General features: G+C 40.2%; 1 protein-coding gene across 1 annotated transcript in view; it reads right to left on the bottom strand.

Annotated features, from left to right (window-relative positions):
• Nucleotides 1-3,282: 3,282 nt before the first annotated feature.
• The window catches only part of LOC144143393 (lipase 1-like), a 35,386-nt gene continuing 20,217 nt past the window's right edge, over nt 3,283-18,451 (bottom strand). The window contains exons 4-6 of the mRNA XM_077675154.1: nt 17,383-17,533; nt 5,697-5,765; nt 3,283-3,776 (exon numbers count right to left, since the gene is read on the bottom strand). Coding sequence (XP_077531280.1) covers nt 3,519-3,776; nt 5,697-5,765; nt 17,383-17,533 — 478 coding nt within the window. The 3' untranslated portion in view covers nt 3,283-3,518. The remainder of the gene's footprint in view (nt 3,777-5,696; nt 5,766-17,382; nt 17,534-18,451) is intronic.

The following is an 18,451-nucleotide window of genomic DNA, read 5'->3' on the forward strand; positions in this document are numbered from 1 at the left end:
ATAAGACACTTAACACACAATATAAACACTAACAGACAGCAAAAGGCAAGGACATCAGTCGAACAAACATCAAAACTCAGGCAAGCAAACGCACGCATCCAAAAGAGGCAGCCACTTTGGTGGATCACTCTGCGCAGCATAAACGCTCCGCACCAACGCCGCCTGTTCCCGAAAGATGCACTTGGTCGGCCTAGGGGGTTCCGCATGCCGATCAGTCATGCGGCACTTCTACAAGCTAAACAATCCTAGGAGAACGAAAACGTCATATGGCACCCGATTAACATCTTCAAATGGCAGGAAGCGAATGGTGTACGCGGTGATGTCAATATCCTTTTTTAGTGTCCGCTGCAAAACGTCAAGAAGAACACAGCGTCCCGGCACAACACAAAACAATGAACAATTGTCTCTGGTTGATTACAGAGGCGAAAATTGTCCGACCAAGGAATAGACATTTCTTTTTCGCGTAGCCATGTCTTTACTGGGAGTGTGGAAGAATGAAGCTTGAAGAAAAATGTTTTTGCATTTGGTGGGATACACATGCTCATTACGCGTTTTAAAACATTGCTTTTCTGGTGGCCTAAGTAAGGCTGGCGATAAACAGGCACCGGGAATAGACTTTCAATAAGAGTGTTCGTCATAGTTTTCCTTGACATGCTGAACAGATATTCCAAGAAAAACCGCGCGGTAAGAAACTTAAATAACTCCACGACCTCTTTGAGAAATCCCCATGGAGGCTTCTTATTGACTTCGCCCGTACAGACAAGCAAAAATGGCAAATGGAAACTTATGCGCTGCTGAAGTACAGTTATTAAAAGTGGGTGATCAACCAATTTGTAGAAGAAAAAACGAGACACGAGTTGGTGCACAAACAAATGCATGAGCCCAACACCCCCTGCCTTTAAAGGAAGAAACAAGTTGTCCCTGCGGATAGGTTCCCATTGAGAGCCCCAAACAAATGTTGCAAAAACTCTATGTAGGGCCTGAACTTTTGCTCCCGCACAATGAAGCACTTGAAGCACATAAAGGAGCTTTGTGGCAAGGAAGACGTTACACACTCTTGCACGTGCAAACACAGAGAGGTCTCGCCCATTCCATGCCTGCGATGCACGCTTAACTTGCGTGAGCGCTGATGACCAATGAGGCCCTGTGTTGCGTATTTGATGTAACGGCATGCCGAGGTACTGAAGTGGGGCGCCATCGCAAATAATACCAGCGAATCTGGATGGTTTTGTTCCCCCTTGTTCGATCCAAAATCCCTTAGTTTTTTTTTCATATTAACATCCGCTCCAGACACATCACAGAACTGCTTAGTCACTGTGAGGGCTTCCTGGACACTCCATTTGTCAGCGCAAAAATACGCTATATCGTCTGCATAAGCAAGCACCTTAACTTCGCACGATTGTAAGCAAAAACCTTTCACTCTTTGACTCTGCCGAATGCTGAGACAAAGAGGCTCGAGGTACAATGCAAACAGCAACGGTGACAGGGGGCAGCCTTGTCTCACAGACGACGTGATCACAATCGGCTCAGACAGAATACGATTGACGATAAGTTGTGTACTGCACCGATCATAGCACAGCTTGATGCCCTTATATAAAACATCGCCTAAGTTGACTGCTGCCAGAAGTGCGAAGATCGGGTTTCTCATGATTTCTTACGCTACAAATCCGGGACAAGAGCAAGTGCTACGAACGCGCCTTATGTCCTTGACTCATTCAAACTACGTCAATAAGCTACTGATACAGCGAAGGCACGCGAAGCTGAACGTCAACGGAAGCGACGAACTGAAAACTTTAGAGGGGGATGCTGAATTTCCCGTGGGAAAGCTGTGGCGGGAAGCGCCACGCGCCTTGCAGCTCAACCAGCCTCGTCCGCAGCGCCTCTGATGCTGATTGTAGCAGGATGCCCCTAGGGATTGGCCAACCAAAGAATTCATCAAGAGAGAGGTTCGCGTTCAACCACCGTCGTCATCTTCCCGTAGGAGAACCGCCGAAGAAGAAGAAGAACGAGAAGACAAAGCTGCGAAGAAGAGGGCGTGTACATTGCCCTCAGCCGGTGCACCAATGTCAACAACCTTTACCTCACCAAAGCTGACGGAGACTACCGATTCTACCACCGAGACAACATCGACAAGAACATGATGGACGAGTTTCGGCGCCTCGAGAACCACCGCCTACTCACCGTAACACAACAGCATTTGCGTGCCTTTGCCACCGGTGTGGACCCGGACGCGGAATTCCCTCTGGCGCTAGTAAAACCAGATCCCTCAACATAACGGCAACACAATAGAACCAAACGGAACCGCCACGGTGCTTCGCATCCTCATCAGGGTTCGCCACGGGAAGATGGTGTAATTTTTTTTTACTTACACCCATCTCTTACAAGTGCTCAACCAGCCATTTTCCACAGGCTACAAATTCTTACCCTCGCAAAAATCACCACACGCTTTGTGCCTCCCCCTCTAGTTTTATTAAACTTGTAAATTTCTTACAAACCCCATAACCTCTTCATCATAATAGAAACGTTCCCCAAAATCTTAGACGTCGCCCCAATTTCCATGCGCAGTATTGAGCGCTGGGAGTCGCAGATAACCAATTTGAACCACTCTCACCAGCGATGCCTTGAACGCAGGACCCAGTCCACTACTGAGGACCTGGTTTTTTCTAACTACGAACACCCCCACTGTTACCGTGTCTACAATAAGCACATTTTATTGTGCACTGAACCATTGAATTTTGTCACTAATTTTTCTCATTAGAAAATTCGTTTTTTTTTTGCCTTTCTGCTTGACACACTTGGTCTTCTACTGTGGTCTGTTACAGCGATTGTGCATTTAGTGAATCGATAAACCTGCTTCTTTGGTTTTTGTAAATAACGCATTGGGTTTCCTTATTGCTTTTTTTAAGGAAAAATTTGCGTGTCACTCTGGAATGTTTCCTAGATAAACAGGTTTTCTCGTTCGCTTTTCTCAGTAAATGTGGATTCAATAAATTGCTCAGTCAATCTATCTACTAAATAAATAATGAGCGAACCAAATCATAAATCTATCATATTTTATTTATTATATCACCTACTCTACCTACCATTCTGTCTTTACATGTATGAGTGTAATGTAGCTTTTATAACAGATAATACTACGTGTGTGACAGTTTTTTGTGTGAAATCAGTTCAGAGATTGAAACGAATGTTATCGCAGAGTACAAGAAACTCGTAAGGAAGGGCAATTTGGGGGGATTCTCGTCGGTTAGCGCAGGACTTTATTTTCTTTAAACTTGCTGTTTCATCTCCAGCTCTTTTTCATAATAATCAAGTAAACACTTCAAAACCACAGAATAGCTTGATTAAAATTGTTCATAAAGAAGGCTCCAGCGATATGATTTCTACCCTTATAGGTAGGCAAATATTTAGGAAAATGTAGCTAAATGTAGGTAACGTAGGCAAATGTTGAATAATTTGATTGAGAGTACAGCCATGTGCCTCGACGGCATTTCATCTGCATCTGTTGTTCGCGCTATTTCCTACTGGACGGGAATGGTCGTGAAGTTCTTTAGTAGGCTTATCATGGGACGGTGCAAAATGTCTGTGGCATTGTATCCGAAGAGGAAATCTTGATGGGTGAAATCTTCATCGGGCACAACATAATCCATGACGAGCACATGGCGAAGTCTGCGGCTCAAGTCTTCGACGTCTTTCGGGTCTGCAATTATGTCTCCCATTCCTCTAAACAATGCCACAGGAGCCGTAATCTTCTCCAAAGGATAAACTGGAGGAGTTGCCTGCAAATTTAAATAAAAGCGGGACGTCACTTCGTCCAAAATTTGTAGAAACGTCTTTTTTACATGATGCAGAATTGTTTAAACTTGTGATTTTTTGAAACATATTTCTCGGAAGCGGCAAGTTTAGCAACAATATTTGACCATCTGGGTGGACCTATGACATAAAAAACAAGTTTTGGGCTATATTGTATCTTTATGAACCCCTTGAAGCAATATAGAGCACGGTTTGACTTTAGAATTACTTTTAACCAGTCAAATATTGAAACATCACTGAACAAACACAAATTGGCACTCTATGAGAAATTTGCTAAAAGTAGTTTGTGTATAAGGCTTTTATTAGGTTCTTCGGATGCATAAAATGCACACAAAGTACAAAATCTTTAACGTAAGATGATGCCGGAGCAAATTAGATTGTTTTAAAAAACCAACAACATAATATTGACTCTAGTAAACATGAACGTGACAATCTGTTCTCATATATCGCGGAAATTGTATATTTGCGTGCAGCATAACACCAAATAATAATGAGAACATGCTCTCTGGGAACAACGTGCACGTATGTATCTTTTTGCGTTGCGCTGTAGTAAAGAATAAAAAGTTTTGCGCTCTGTTTGGCTTTGACAACACATAAAGGAAGTGTAATATTCGAAGCCAATACGCTGTAGTTAAACATTATTTGTGAATTTGGTTACCGTGCCCTGATCATCTTTATTGTTTGTTTGAGATTATAGACAATACAAAGTCTGTTTCTTTTTCTCGCATCCATGATGAACCCGAGAGGCATTATACAAACAGAAACCAGCATTAAACCAATACTTCAAATGAATAATTTTTTGGGTGAACTCTGACAACACCAATGCGTTTTAGGCAACGGTAGCTTGAGCAGGGCAATATTAGCATTGAGAATTTTTATAAAAATAATACGGCATAGTACTTGCTTTCTGGCCCGCACAACATATTGCAACCGTTTGTGACATTCGTGTCTAGAATGCGGATACTAATAAATTTACAGCCTAAATACAGACTTCACCCAGCATCGGTAAGTGACGCAATATTGGTAGCCCTTTTGTAAAATAATATTTCTCCGGAAATATTAGAGAAACCAGTGAGGGCAGTAATCTCAATCTTAGGAGTTTAGACTTTTTGTATGGCTAACAATATATTAACAAATACTCGATTACTCCTAAGGCCCTTTTCTTGATTGGTCTATATAAGTGGTTTTTGTCCCAGAATAAGTAATAACAGGAATGTGTTTTGTGACACCTCAGCTTCCCTGATCACGTTCATGCAGTAAAGATATAGAAAGTACATTTAGTAGGTGGCTCATAAAAGGTGCAGAAATTTGTTCATTCCTAGAGAAATATATTATTTACCCATTTGTGCGTTTTCAGTGAATAGCGTCGAATAATGAACAAAAAGTTGATTATCAACATCCATGGTTTTGTTATGCTAAATTTAGATCTCTCTGGAAGAACTTGTTGCAACAAAAACAGCCCTCTTAGATATAACATCGAGAAAAATGAAACATAAAGTGAAAACTGAAAATTTGTTTTTTGCGTGAGTGCAGCGTGTTTGCATAGACAACTAATAAATTATGTCTACTGGCGTGTACCCGTTCTAGGTCAAAAACATGCGGATAAAATTTGGCCTGTGCCTAAATTGTACTTAAAAACGACGCATACTTTGATTTTCTTCTTCGCATTAGATAATAATTGGACTTAACCAAATGATCCCAAAGAATACGTTGTAGAAGGTATAAGCTTGGTTTTTTGATTACGTCCGAAGAGGAGCGTGAAGCCAAACAGCGACAGAATAAAGGGCGGTCTTGGTGCGGTCGCAAATAAAACTATTTTTATGAGCAAATGTGACGTATTTTTGTTTAAAATGTTTAAAATATTTCCACAAAATCTGCACACATACCTGACCATATCTTGCCATATTTTTGATGGCTCCGTAGTCATATCTCACAAGGTTTTTTCGCTTTTTAACCTAGAATAAGGACCATTTGAAAGGAATCGACAAGTTAAATATTGCGACATGTTGTGATCTCAAAAACATTTTGTGACAAGGGGATCACTAGATGCGTTTAGGGTGAACCACAGGTAGTCAACAAGATTGTTTATTCAAAGAGGTTCTGTGTAACATCTTTATGCTATCTGGTTACTGCTTGATTAGATACTTTGCCCATGCAATACAGTCACGTCACCTTTCTGGCATTGTTTTGTGCATGCGCGCTGGTTTGAAGAATGTTTCACATTATTTATATAGTTCCTGACAAGCTTGCGCAATTTGAAATTTTATTCCCGAAGTTAAGGCTTGAACGCGTTGCAACATCAAAAATACTAAAGTTGGCCACAATGCTTGAGGGGGCAGATTTTTTCTGTCTTCGTCGAGTGTATAGAGCGATTTGGTAGGAATTGCTAGAATTTTTTACGTCAGTGTTTCGCTTAATAGACAAAGCTTTCCTCATATTGACGCTGCTTTTCTAGCGCTTTTGAAAAAATAGCAAAACAGTGGTGATACTGCTTAAGAAAAAACCAAAAGAGAACTGAAGTGAAATTTATTAAAAAAATGTGAGAGCTGCCTGTTGCCACAAAGTCAGTTTTGTGTACCAAATAAACAACAGGGGATCCATTGCTTTTTTACCTGCAAATGATGAACGACGTCTTGAGCGGACGTACCCACTGGGATATTGGCGAGATAAACTGGAATCCTTGTCTGTAGGAAATAAATTTTCTGTTATAGTCACGGGATTTTTGAAAATTGGTAAAATATTGGCGACATAAACTGGAATCCTTGTCTGCCGGAAATAAACAGGTGTCGTATAGTCACGGGATTTTTTAAAATTGGTAAAATAAATACCTAGATCTTAAGCTTTATTAACAAACAATGATACCCTGCGGTGCAAACCCCAAGGCCGCAGTTACGATTATCGGAAGCAGCGGCCCGCTTTTCTGATGGAGGCTAAAAGCGACAACGCATGTGTGCTCTCAATTTTGAGACAGGTAAAGTACCTCACGTGGTACAAATTTATTCGGAGCCCTCCACTATGGCTTGCCTCATTGCGTGTGTAGCACCGGCGCCTTAAATCTCTTAATCATCTCATTTTCCCCTCAAAGTAAGAAAGAAAATGACCACTATTAGAAAATTATCGTAGGTGTTTATTGAAAACCATCGTCAATAAATAAACACAAATTGTTTTACAATATATCACATCCTAATTGTTACTTTTCAGAATGCACAATTCGCTGTACACTTGCATTGACTCATAAGATATCAAATCCATCAATATCAGTTGCACAAAATCTTCTTCCCCTCTTCCCCTCATCCCTTCCCGTCCGTTAGCTCAAAAACTCAACGTATTGCCAAGTTTTCATATAGTGCTGAACTTCCATTTTTTAAAGACATCTTCACTTTTATTTTATGTATTACTACCCATCAAGCAATAGCTTACATGTGCCGTTAGAAATATTGCTCTTGGCGTCTACTAATTGCGGTCCGATACTGCGTACATGACCTTCGCAACTGGCACATTACTATCCGGCCCACTCCATCCAAGATGACAACTTTCAACAAATGTCTACGTTTTCTCCGCTTGTCTACCTTCGCCCATCCGGCTAAAATCTTTTTTAGAAACATTAGTAGACATGAGTTGAGGTTGATTGTATACAATTACTCCAGAAATAGGGCCGGGTTGCCAGACACTGCCACCCGTTTTCTCCTTATAAATAAAAGTATAATTCGCCCCCTGTGCAACCAAGGAGGGCAGATAGGTAGGCTCATTAAATTACCGTAAATTAACCAACGTGCACTGGTTTCTACTACAGTCCTCGCCATCAGGCGTCTCTTCTCGATTGATTGTTGGGTTTAATGCGGCGATGCAACAAAGGCGATGAGGCACGCCGTAGTGGAGGGTTCCGGATTAATTTTGACGACCTGGCCATCTTTAACGAGCATCGAAATGTTGTACACACGGCTGTTTTTGCTTTTCGCCTCCATCAGAAAAGCGGCCAAGCGCCCGGGAATCGAACCCGCGACGTCGTATCTCTTCTCATTTTTCAATAAATTCTCCTTACTGCGGCTGGTAGATAACCATCATTGCACAAAGAGTGGGCAATTTCCGATTATGCTATGCTCTTTAATGGTAAGAACAGTTTGGGGAATGGTGAAAAAAAAAAACCAAAACACATGAAGAATAATTCCTCTAGATTTTGAAATGGAAATTCAACACGTTTTTGATAATTATTTTCATTTCCGCATAGGAAACCCTTACCATAGCTGTTTAAAGGGGCGCCAGTTACATTAGTAAAACTTTTTTTTGAAGAATAATGTTTCTGCGCACTTTTGATAGAATTTTTTTGCCCAGATTTGGTGCATTATTTCTATTCTCAAACAAGTGAAGGTGATGAAGATGGTGCGCTGCATTCGCAGCAGCCGCGGAGCTGTGACTTACTGAGATTAAAACCAAAAGTCTTCAGTAGTGTTGATGTTTTTACGTGTGCGCAGTGTAAGACTGCAAGAAACCCACCCCATGAAATAATGAATAACTATGGCTGGTCGAAGCGAAGCAGTCATGCGCTAGTGCAAAGCTGATGCGTGAACCCAGCACTTTAGGCGTACTTGAATAATAGGCATAATGAAGAAACACGTTTTTACGAAAACATACGTCCTTTAGAGGTCTTTAAATACCACAACCCCCTATATCTAGAAAGCAACTCGTGGTAAAACGCTCTAGCCTAAGTAATGTTTATAAATTTTTTGAATTTTTGCTCTTGGGCGACAAACCGCCGCTTCTGTTTGCAATAAACCGAAATGCTAGTTGGTAAGGATAAAAACAACGCAGGGGCGTGTTAAGAAAATCCAATGTCAAACCACATTTCAACAAAAATAAGAGTTAGTTGTTCAATCTGCATTATTTTTATAGGCCTAGCTTGATCTTGCCATTTGAACCTTTTCAGAGGATAGCGTGACGCCTAGCAAATATGTTATTAACACTCGGAAATAAACTGTCAGTGCTGGGACGAGTTTAGAAATATCGCCGAATGAAATAAAAGTTTATACAAATATTTTATCCAAGTGAAGAACCACCGCAGGATGATTATTGAAGGAAGAAAATATTTACCGTGTTTAGTTGCTTAGAGTTAAGGCCAGCGATGATTACCGAAGGAATGTAACACATATACCGAAGTGGACCGTTGCATAGGGTGGCAATTACGTCTCTTTGTAGCTGACTTGAAACCAGGAATGCTCCTTTGGTAAAAATGTCAACGACTGCCTGAGTAAAAATACGGTAAATAAAAAAAGACGGCAAATTTTATGGTTTTCAAAACAGCGTGTTGTCAACGACGACAAATAGGCTAAAATTGTTGTTATTCGAAATAAATCTGTTGCTTTGCGCACTGCTGTTTGAAACAAAATAAAATAAATAAGCTGTCATAAGAGCACACCGTAAAACAGGTAGAGTTTGTAGAAAACAAATTACAAAGTCGTTCCCATTGAACAAAATATTATTCACATTATAAGTTCTCTTCCCTGAATAGCTTTCTTCCGAAGCAGCGCAATTTGAATATGTCATCAATAAGCAATTTGTGGTTATGAATTTACCAAGTAGAAAACAAAAATGTGAATACAACGGAACGACAGATTCCTGGACTCTTCGGGTCCGTTGAGTCAGTGGAGGGGAATCACAATGCTGTTAGTCAAGCGAAAGCACCTTTGTTAGGTCGCCATTAGAATGAAAAATATATTTCACGGGCAACAGTTGACGCTTTTGCAACAATTAAAAAAGGGAGCGAAAGCCAGAAAGCATTTTGCATGAGCCCTGTGCAGTGACTGTAAAATGAAAGATTATTTTAATGAACACTTTCACTTTGAAAAATAGCCATGCCATTTCACACACGGATCCGCCAGACAACCTTTAGTCAACGTGAACGAGTTTGAATATTCTGGCGTGAATTTCAAAGCAAGCATCAAATGAAACAAACAAATCGACCTCACCTGCTTAAAAACGCTTCAAAATTTGCCTACCTAACACTCACTCTAAAAATTTTTGTTTGCCTTGTAAAATGAAAACTTAGAATACCATTTACTGTTCTGCATGGACTATGAATCGTCGGTATGGTCACCTTAGTTTAAATGTGGTATAGATAAAATTGAATGGGTTGAAATGAAACAATGAGGCCTATACTTAGTGGCTACCAGAGAAACTTTTCTCCTTCATCTTATGCTGAGGAACGGTCCCTTCGGCACCTATCTCGCCGGCGTGATTGCGACAGGATTGCAAAGATTCACAACGATGTACACGACTTTAGTTTGATAGCGCCACAAATGCATTTTGTAAATTTATTGCGGCGCGAAACAGGACAGACAGCTTCGTGGAATATTGTACGAAATAGACCTGACTTCGATTCTTTTCGGTTTTCCCTTTTACGCGTGTAGCACGTAAGAAGTTCGCCTTGTCGACGTAGCTTGTTCACTGGTTCATTGATTTATGTTAAGCGATTGCCGGAATGTGGCCCCGCAGCAATATTACGGAACCAAGTGGCGCCCCGCGGCGTAACCGTAACAGCGTACCACACAAGCTTGAAAAACACGCTCGGTATGTAGCCATAATTGTTCGAAACTCGTGAACCACTGGCGCTTGTCATACATGTCCCCGTTGCTCGGTGCAAAGGCAAATGCAGTTATTTTTGAGGCAAAGAATATGTAAATAACCGGCCGCCCCCGCGTTTATTTAGTCAGAAATGTTTATCGGGTTAGTTTCTGCGATAGAGAAAAAAAACGTGCCGGCAAAAACAGCGTGCTCCAAACTGCGCAGTAAGGCGCCGGCTCGTGCGAGATGAAAGACATAACAAAAAGGACAACATTACCGCACGCGCTTTGGCAGGCAGGGTGCCTGCGAGCAATGCGAAGCTAGAAAATTTCAATTGCATTGCACAAACCTCTTTGCACTTCATCAAGAGAAAAGTTGGGCAGGTTTGCAAAGAGTGTGATGGGTGGGTGCAGTGAGCGGATAACGGCTTCACAGGCGAGTGTGGCGAATCACTTGTCGGCTCTTCAAAACGTTTTGCTTTGGGGGGAGCAGACTTAATTTTCTTCCTCAAACAATCGAACGATGGAACAATCTAGAGGCAAGCGTCCTAAGTCCGCAGGTTGAAAACATTTTGAAAGACTTTCCAGACTATGTTCGATGATGGAATAAAATTTGTGCCGGTTTGTCACATTTTTGTTTTGATGTAACCTGTATCTTCGTGCACATGAATGATTTTATAGCGCTGTTCCACTTCTGCTCTCTAGAGAAGGCATTATTGATTATATAAATAAATTGTTGATAACTACATAAACATTATTTATTTCGTTTCGATAATAACCTCGCTTCTTCCATTTTGCCTAGCTGCAGCAACATTCTCATGCTAGGCGAGCGTTGCTAACTATTTTTTACATCTTTACACTCCTCAAATACCCGTTTAACAAATGCATGCAAACCACAGCCATCTTACTTTGATTACTCCTTGAAAAGGGACGCTCAACCAGACTATTGACGTCGAATAGGTGGTATTTGCAACCGGTGCATAACCAACCAAAATGTTCAACTGAAAAAAATGAAACGTAAAATAATTTCCCCTGACTACCTAACACATAGTGTTCACCCTAACGACAAATATTAACTGGCGAAATTACTTCCCTATTCTTTTGGATAACAATGTTTTGCAGAAACATTTTCACTCCTACATCAACGCGCACAATGAAGCAACAAAACAAATCTGATACTTAAGTTACAAAGGATGATTTTGCAAGAATTGTCTCAGGCAACGGCCACGTATTTCATTTATGTACAATATACCAAACCATTGGGGGAAAAATACGATGAGCCTGATTGTGCCCCTACATAAATGTCAGACGGGTACGAGGTATTCCTGCCACTGGTTGCAACTGAACAAATAAGCCTGAAGCATTTCATTATCATAGGCATATTTCTGCCCTCTGCAGGGCAGGGGAATCCCTTATAAATCAACAATTGTCCCGGTCCTCTGCTAACTCGACCAATTTATCCCCGCAAACGTCTTGATCTCATATAAGGCATTTACGCGGGATTTAAAATTACAGCCCGAGTGACCTGCATTGAGCAGAAGCAGAAAATGTAAATCAAATGTTCATGTTAATATCTTGCTTGAAGGTTTGCATCGATATTTTGAACCGAGGTGCAGGTATAGCTCGTTTCGAAATTGTATAAATACCAATAACAATACAAAGATACATATCATTAGTTTAGAAGAAAGGTGTCTCGCAAGAAGGTTAACTGTACAATAAACGCACACCAAGAAACACACGGTTTATTTTAACGTTTTGGTGCTGGACTGGCATCACTCAAAGAGGCAGGTAGTGCTGATCAGTTGGCTTTCACTACATTTCGGTCATGGTTGCGGGAATAAAATGTGTGCAACAAAAATTAGGCAGTACGCGACAAGAGACATAGAAGCATAAAATGTAAATAAAAACGCGGGGTGGCAGAAAAGAAGGAAAGAGAGGTTAAAGTTGTGATTGAAAACAAAAACAAGGGGGCTTACGGAAGAAAGGCGCGGCATGGATATAACAAAAAACAGTTGCGGAACACTGGAGACAAAATGTAAACACGGGAGCGTGCTAGCTGAGGAGTAGGTCATTGAGTGCGCATGCGTGTACAAGCACCTTCTCCTGGTGGCGACCACCTGGTACGGCCACCAGATGCTATTTTTCACAAAACACTGCGGCCACACGCAGACGGGAAGAAATCAGAAGTTTGGAAACCCAGGCAAATACAAAAGCAAAGGAAAATGAGAGGTGTTTAGAAATGCAGAGGTGGGTTAGCAGTAAATCACGGACGGCAACCATAAAAGGGCAAAAAAAAAAAGAAAAATGGCTAGTTTATTGGCGAGATAGCGATAAAATCAACGGAGGAATGCAGAGATAAAACATGTTCGTAGAGAGTTTCAATGAACACTTGGTTTCGGAGGACGCGGAATAGCCGAGACGTAATGTGCGTTCAAGCAACAGAAGTCCACGATGCATATGCAGAAGGGCAATGCAATTCAATGTATGGGTAATGCAAGCTGAATCACACAAATACCGAAAAAAGATGTAAATAAAACATACATATAAAAAACACGATAAAAAGTGCCAGATGTACCTCGAAAAGCATTCGGGGAAGATAGTAGGCTTTTGCATTTATCATAAAAAAACCAGAAAAAAGAAAGGGGAATGAAAAAGAGAAGAAACGGGGGAAAGAAATGAAAATCGCTACGAGATAGCAATTTTTCCCCCCAGAAAAAAAAAAGGGTGCAACTTCTATGACCAGGAAGGATAAAATTAGATAAAACAGACAATCTAGCGCACATTCATACTTATACGGCCAAGAAATATACAGCATTAAAAACGCTTTTCTTACAGAACAAAATTATTTATTTTGCTACCTCTTACGCTACCTTGTCATCAAGCCTTCTGGAACCGAGAATATTGCTAGGGAGAACCCTCGCTAGTAAATATGAATACCCCCGAGAGTGTAGGAAACCACAGTCGCCCAGATTGGCGAATTGGTAAGGCATTTGAGATCAAATCGAAAGGCGTTGGTTCAGTCGCCACTCTGGGCGCATCTTTTTCTTTCTTTCTTTATGTCTTTCTTTCTTCATTCCTTTCTTTCTTTCTTTCTTTCTTTCTTTCTTTCTTTCTTTCTTTCTTTGTTTCTTTCTTTGTTTGTTTGTTTCACTCTTACGTAAATTAAAAAAAAATGTTAACTTCCCAGACCGTAGTAAAAAAAGGAGCCTAACCATACCCCTATGCCTTCTTATCGTTGTAGACTGCCGAAGTGTCTTGCTATATTTCCTCAACGAGCCTCTCAGTTCCTAATCGTATTATTCTGCGAAAGTCTAGAGAGGGTCCCGGTTCTCGCAGCCTTGATGACGAGATAGCATCAGAGGGTTTTCCGCCACTCATCTAAACAGCGTTGTGCACGTTGAAATACCGGGGCTGGGGTTGCGAGCGTATTCGAGTATGACAAAAAAATAATCACTGCCAAATAGATATGGAGCAACATTTCATTCAACTAGAAGAATTAAAGTGGCGGAACTCAGCGCTAGATACTAGTAGAACATGCATTATCCGTCACGCAAAAAACGTGGCCTTTTTTTGAATACACAGGCGTGTGCCATGCGACTACAATTCTGAGTTCTGAGAATTATGGTGGAGCTTATCTCGCAATGGGTACTTTATTCTATAAGGGCATGCAGAAAATAATGTAGCAACCTTATCCCGTACAACATCTTCTCCCTCCTCAAAACAATGTACTGTAAATGCCGTCATCACCTGCAAATTTTACTTTTTTCATCCCTTTTAGAGCCTCTTCATTTTCAAGTGTCTTTAATAATGGAACACCGCGAAATAAGCTGGCGTAATAAGTGATTGCTTCTGACCTATTGTTGCAGGAGTATACGCTGGTATAGAATCGTTCTGCTACGCTTATTCTCTCGTCCATGTTTCGGTTTGGTATCACCCAACTCGTCTATGATTGCGCTCATTGGTATTTTCCTAAAGGGAGCTTGTTTTCGTTGCACTCCAGCTTCATCCTTTTTCCAGTTTTTCGTTGATCACTCTCTTGTTATACAGTAGAAGTTCATTCATTTACCTTTTGTCATTCAATATTTAGAGCTCGGATAATTCAATGCGATAAGCCGTACTCAACATTTTAAGTTGTTACATTTCGCCATATTTCTTTCGTTTTCTGAGTTATTTTATTATTTTCTTACCTACCGGTTACTTGTCCCATCGATCTTGCCCACTCGATGATTGCGGTTGTTAGTAGGAGGATAAGTAACTGTACAAACCATCGTCATAACTGCCGCTGACCATTCGTCGGTATTAATGGACAGCGGCGTATGAAGCACATGTCAAGCCACTGTAGTTTGAATTCGATTCACGGGGCCATGTGTTGTGAGCACGGTGGTAAGCTTTCAATCATTAGTTAGGCCATTAGCCGGAATTTGATGTGGATCATTTGTGCAGTGGGCTTTACGGCATGCCTAGTGGAAGGCTTCAATGAGGCCGAGCAAAAAGGACACTGTGTAGCTCAATAGCACATGTGGTGTGCCGACACTTGGCATGAAGGAATTGAGGAGGAAAACTTGAATGTCTTTAGGAGCAACAGGCTTGTCTCCAGCATTTTCGGAACAATGCCACGTGCTAGATGGCTGCCATGCTTCACCAATGCTGATAAAGTAGCCTCTTGATACTGAATTATGTCTGTCTTTTGGCACCATTACAAGAAGCAATGTTGTGGATTTATATATATATATATATATATATATATAAATATATATATATATATATATATATATATATATATATATATATATATATGTATAGTAAAAAATGGGTATAGCTTCTAACAAAACTGTTTATTGGTCGACGTTTCGATCGGATGCCGATCTTTCTCAAGACAACATTTCGTATTTCTGTGCACGTATTTATAAGCTCGTCGTCCAACGACGCCGAAAAAAGATAGAGGGGGGATTTGGGGAGAGAGGTAGCAACAAACACGCTCTCGGCGAGGTGAGGTGAAGGTTTGCAAAAAAGAGAGAGAGAGAGAAAAAAAAGACAAAAAGACACGAAAGAAAACGCAAAACACAAACAAACCTAAACATGCAGAAAAGAGAAAGGAGTACACAACTCTTTCAAAAAACATGTCCTCCATCGTTCGTCAGCTTGTAGAACGAGTGACAGGTAGCGCCCGCTTCAGAGGGGGGCCGCTCTGCTTAAGAAACGAAAGCGCAAAGCAGTAACAGGGACGCTCTCACACCATCACTGGGAGGCACAGAATTCTAATGGTCACTGACCTTACGGGAAGAGTTTACAGGAAGCGGTCGCAGCCGCACACATATCTCAGTGACGCCAACCCCACAAAACAAACAGGCAGGCTCGTTAAGAGTGTAGGTACGATCTCCGCACTGTGGCTCAAAGCATGCACGATTCTGCCTACCGGCAGGACGGGCGAGCGCCATTCATCATTCTTAGCTCTATTCTTCTGCCCTGCCCGGGCAGCCGACAGGGTCGTCCCTGACCATAAACCAGGGAGAAGGGGCTTAACTAATCCCCTAACCGCACGCGGGAGTCGCGCGGGTCCTTTGTTGGAGTAAACGGCGGCGGGCGCCTCGATGTTGTTTGTGGCATATGCCGCCTGTGAGGACACCCCAGGAAGGGAATAAATAAAATAAGAATAGCTTGATTACTTGTTTAAACAACACAGAAACTTACAATTTAGGTAGGGGATTATTCTGCAGCCAGATTTCTCTCTCTCTCTCTCTTTTTTGCAAACCTTCACCTCACCTCGCCGAGAGCGTGTTTGTTGCTACCTCTCTCCCCAAATCCCCCCTCTCTCTTTTTTCGGCGTCGTTGGACGACGAGCTTATAAATACGTGCACAGAAATACGAAATGTTGTCTTGAGAAAGATCGGCATCCGATCGAAACGTCGACCAATAAACAGTTTTGTTAGAAGCTATACCCATTTTTTACTATTTGCTACGGCAACCAAAGACAGCCCTTCTCGCAATCAATATATATGTATATATATATATATATATATATATATATATATATATATATATATATATATATATATATATATATATATATATATATATATATATATATATATATATATATATATATATATATATATATATATATATATATATATATATATATATATATATATATATATATATATATATATATATATATATATATATTTCACACTTTCTGTCTAAAAAAATTCATCTGTTTCTATGACCTACCGCATACTCCGCTATGCTTTCTGAGGTTTTCTTGACTGCCAAGCATTGCTTTTTTGTTAATTTAGGTGATTTAATTTCCCCCTTTGCTTGTTCATGCTGGCGTCACGTAATTTTATTTTTATGGGGGTATTTGCGTTTCCTCTCTGTGGAATATTTTTGCTCAGTGAGAATATCATTTGTTGTCGATGGCAACACAGTTCAGCTCACCAGAATATTTAGTTCCTAAATGAAATTCTGCGATGACCTTTTAATTTGATATAAATAACGAAATAACAAACGACCTAAACAGTAACTGTACATTTCAATATATACAAGGACAAAAACTACAGCTGCCTGTTAGAAGTCGTTTTTAGATATGTGAACGGATGCTGATAATTACCTTAACAATGAGGTCTGGTAAAAACAACTATAACACCACAAACCAATTTAAATGGGTATTTTTATTCGAAGTAAATTCATAGTGCATCAAATTGAGGTCAATTTTAGTTTGACAGCTTTCAGTGCCGGTCAAATAAATATCATCTTTATTATGCATGCAAACGCAACAACACTCAATCATATTTTCGGACCAAATGAAAAAGAACGACGTGAAGTGAAATTGGTATAAAAAGGATCCAATCCACAATATTATACAAAACCATTCGAAGACACAACAAAATATATCAATCTTTCCGTTTTTCTTGTAAGTTTCGGTTGTCTGGGTTCGATACTGTTATTTTTGCGATTCGTGCGAGCGCACGTGCTTTGAGTGCTATATAATAACAGCAAGCTCTTTAGTACTTGCCTTGTCGTTGTATTCGGGGCACATGGAAAGCAAAACGAGTGAAGCTGTAAATCCTTGCGAGACAGTCAGAACTCCCAGCTTGGAAAATCCTGTCGCATTGAGGACAAAATCGATTGTGGCTGAGAGGTCGTACATCCCGGCTTCTTCAAAACTGCACAGGGAAAACAACATTATGCAGAAAGATATTTTGCGAGTGGAGTGGACTAATAGCTAAAGGCATAAAATATAACCTACTGTACTTTTTCCCACTGTTGAATAAAACGTGTTTTAACTTATTCACAAAGTTAAAACTGGGTAAATATTTCTAGAACATTTGATACACTTTTCAAATGTTTAAAGAAAATAAAAAAACTCCGGAACGTCATCTAAACTGTATTGATCGGATCCCACGAACTTGAAAATACCATCACTGGCTTAACGCCTCATGATCTCCCCACAGTTACATCGACAGAGACATGCAATAAAGCGGAGGCTGCACTGACTTAAGTTAGCCTAGTTGGCATGGCATCAGAACGTCGTCTCAAAGTCCTAAATGTGGTTCTCAGTTGGGTTCATTTTTTCTGTATTGTTAATTGTTCAGAACATTTAAAAAGCGAACCTATTTGAGCAACTAGAAACAATGAACCTGTATTCCCATGCGCTTTTTAGCGTTGCTGACTGGCAGCTTTCCTCCTTCAACAACTTATGAGGACATTACAAAAATTTTCTTTAAATTTCTTTTAAACAGGGTGCAATGTAGCTCAGCTTCTCCTCTCAACACGCACTTTTAAAAGCGTGCTGCTGTGAACTGTACTTATTATTCCGATGAAGACTGGTCCTCAAGTTCAAACGGTAGTAAACCTTTTGGTTTTTGGTTTTTGCGACGTGCGTCGTGTATATATGTATATATATATATATATATATATATATATATATATATATATATATATATATATATATATATATATATAAATATATATATATATATATATATAAATATAAATATATATATATATATATATATATATATATATATATATATATATATATATATATATATATATATATATATATATATATATATAAATAT

The sequence above is a fragment of the Haemaphysalis longicornis genome, unplaced genomic scaffold, assembly GCF_048455015.1.
Source record: "Haemaphysalis longicornis isolate Haplotype H1 unplaced genomic scaffold, Haemaphysalis longicornis Haplotype H1 scaffold_6, whole genome shotgun sequence".
Classification (NCBI taxonomy): domain Eukaryota; kingdom Metazoa; phylum Arthropoda; class Arachnida; order Ixodida; family Ixodidae; genus Haemaphysalis; species Haemaphysalis longicornis.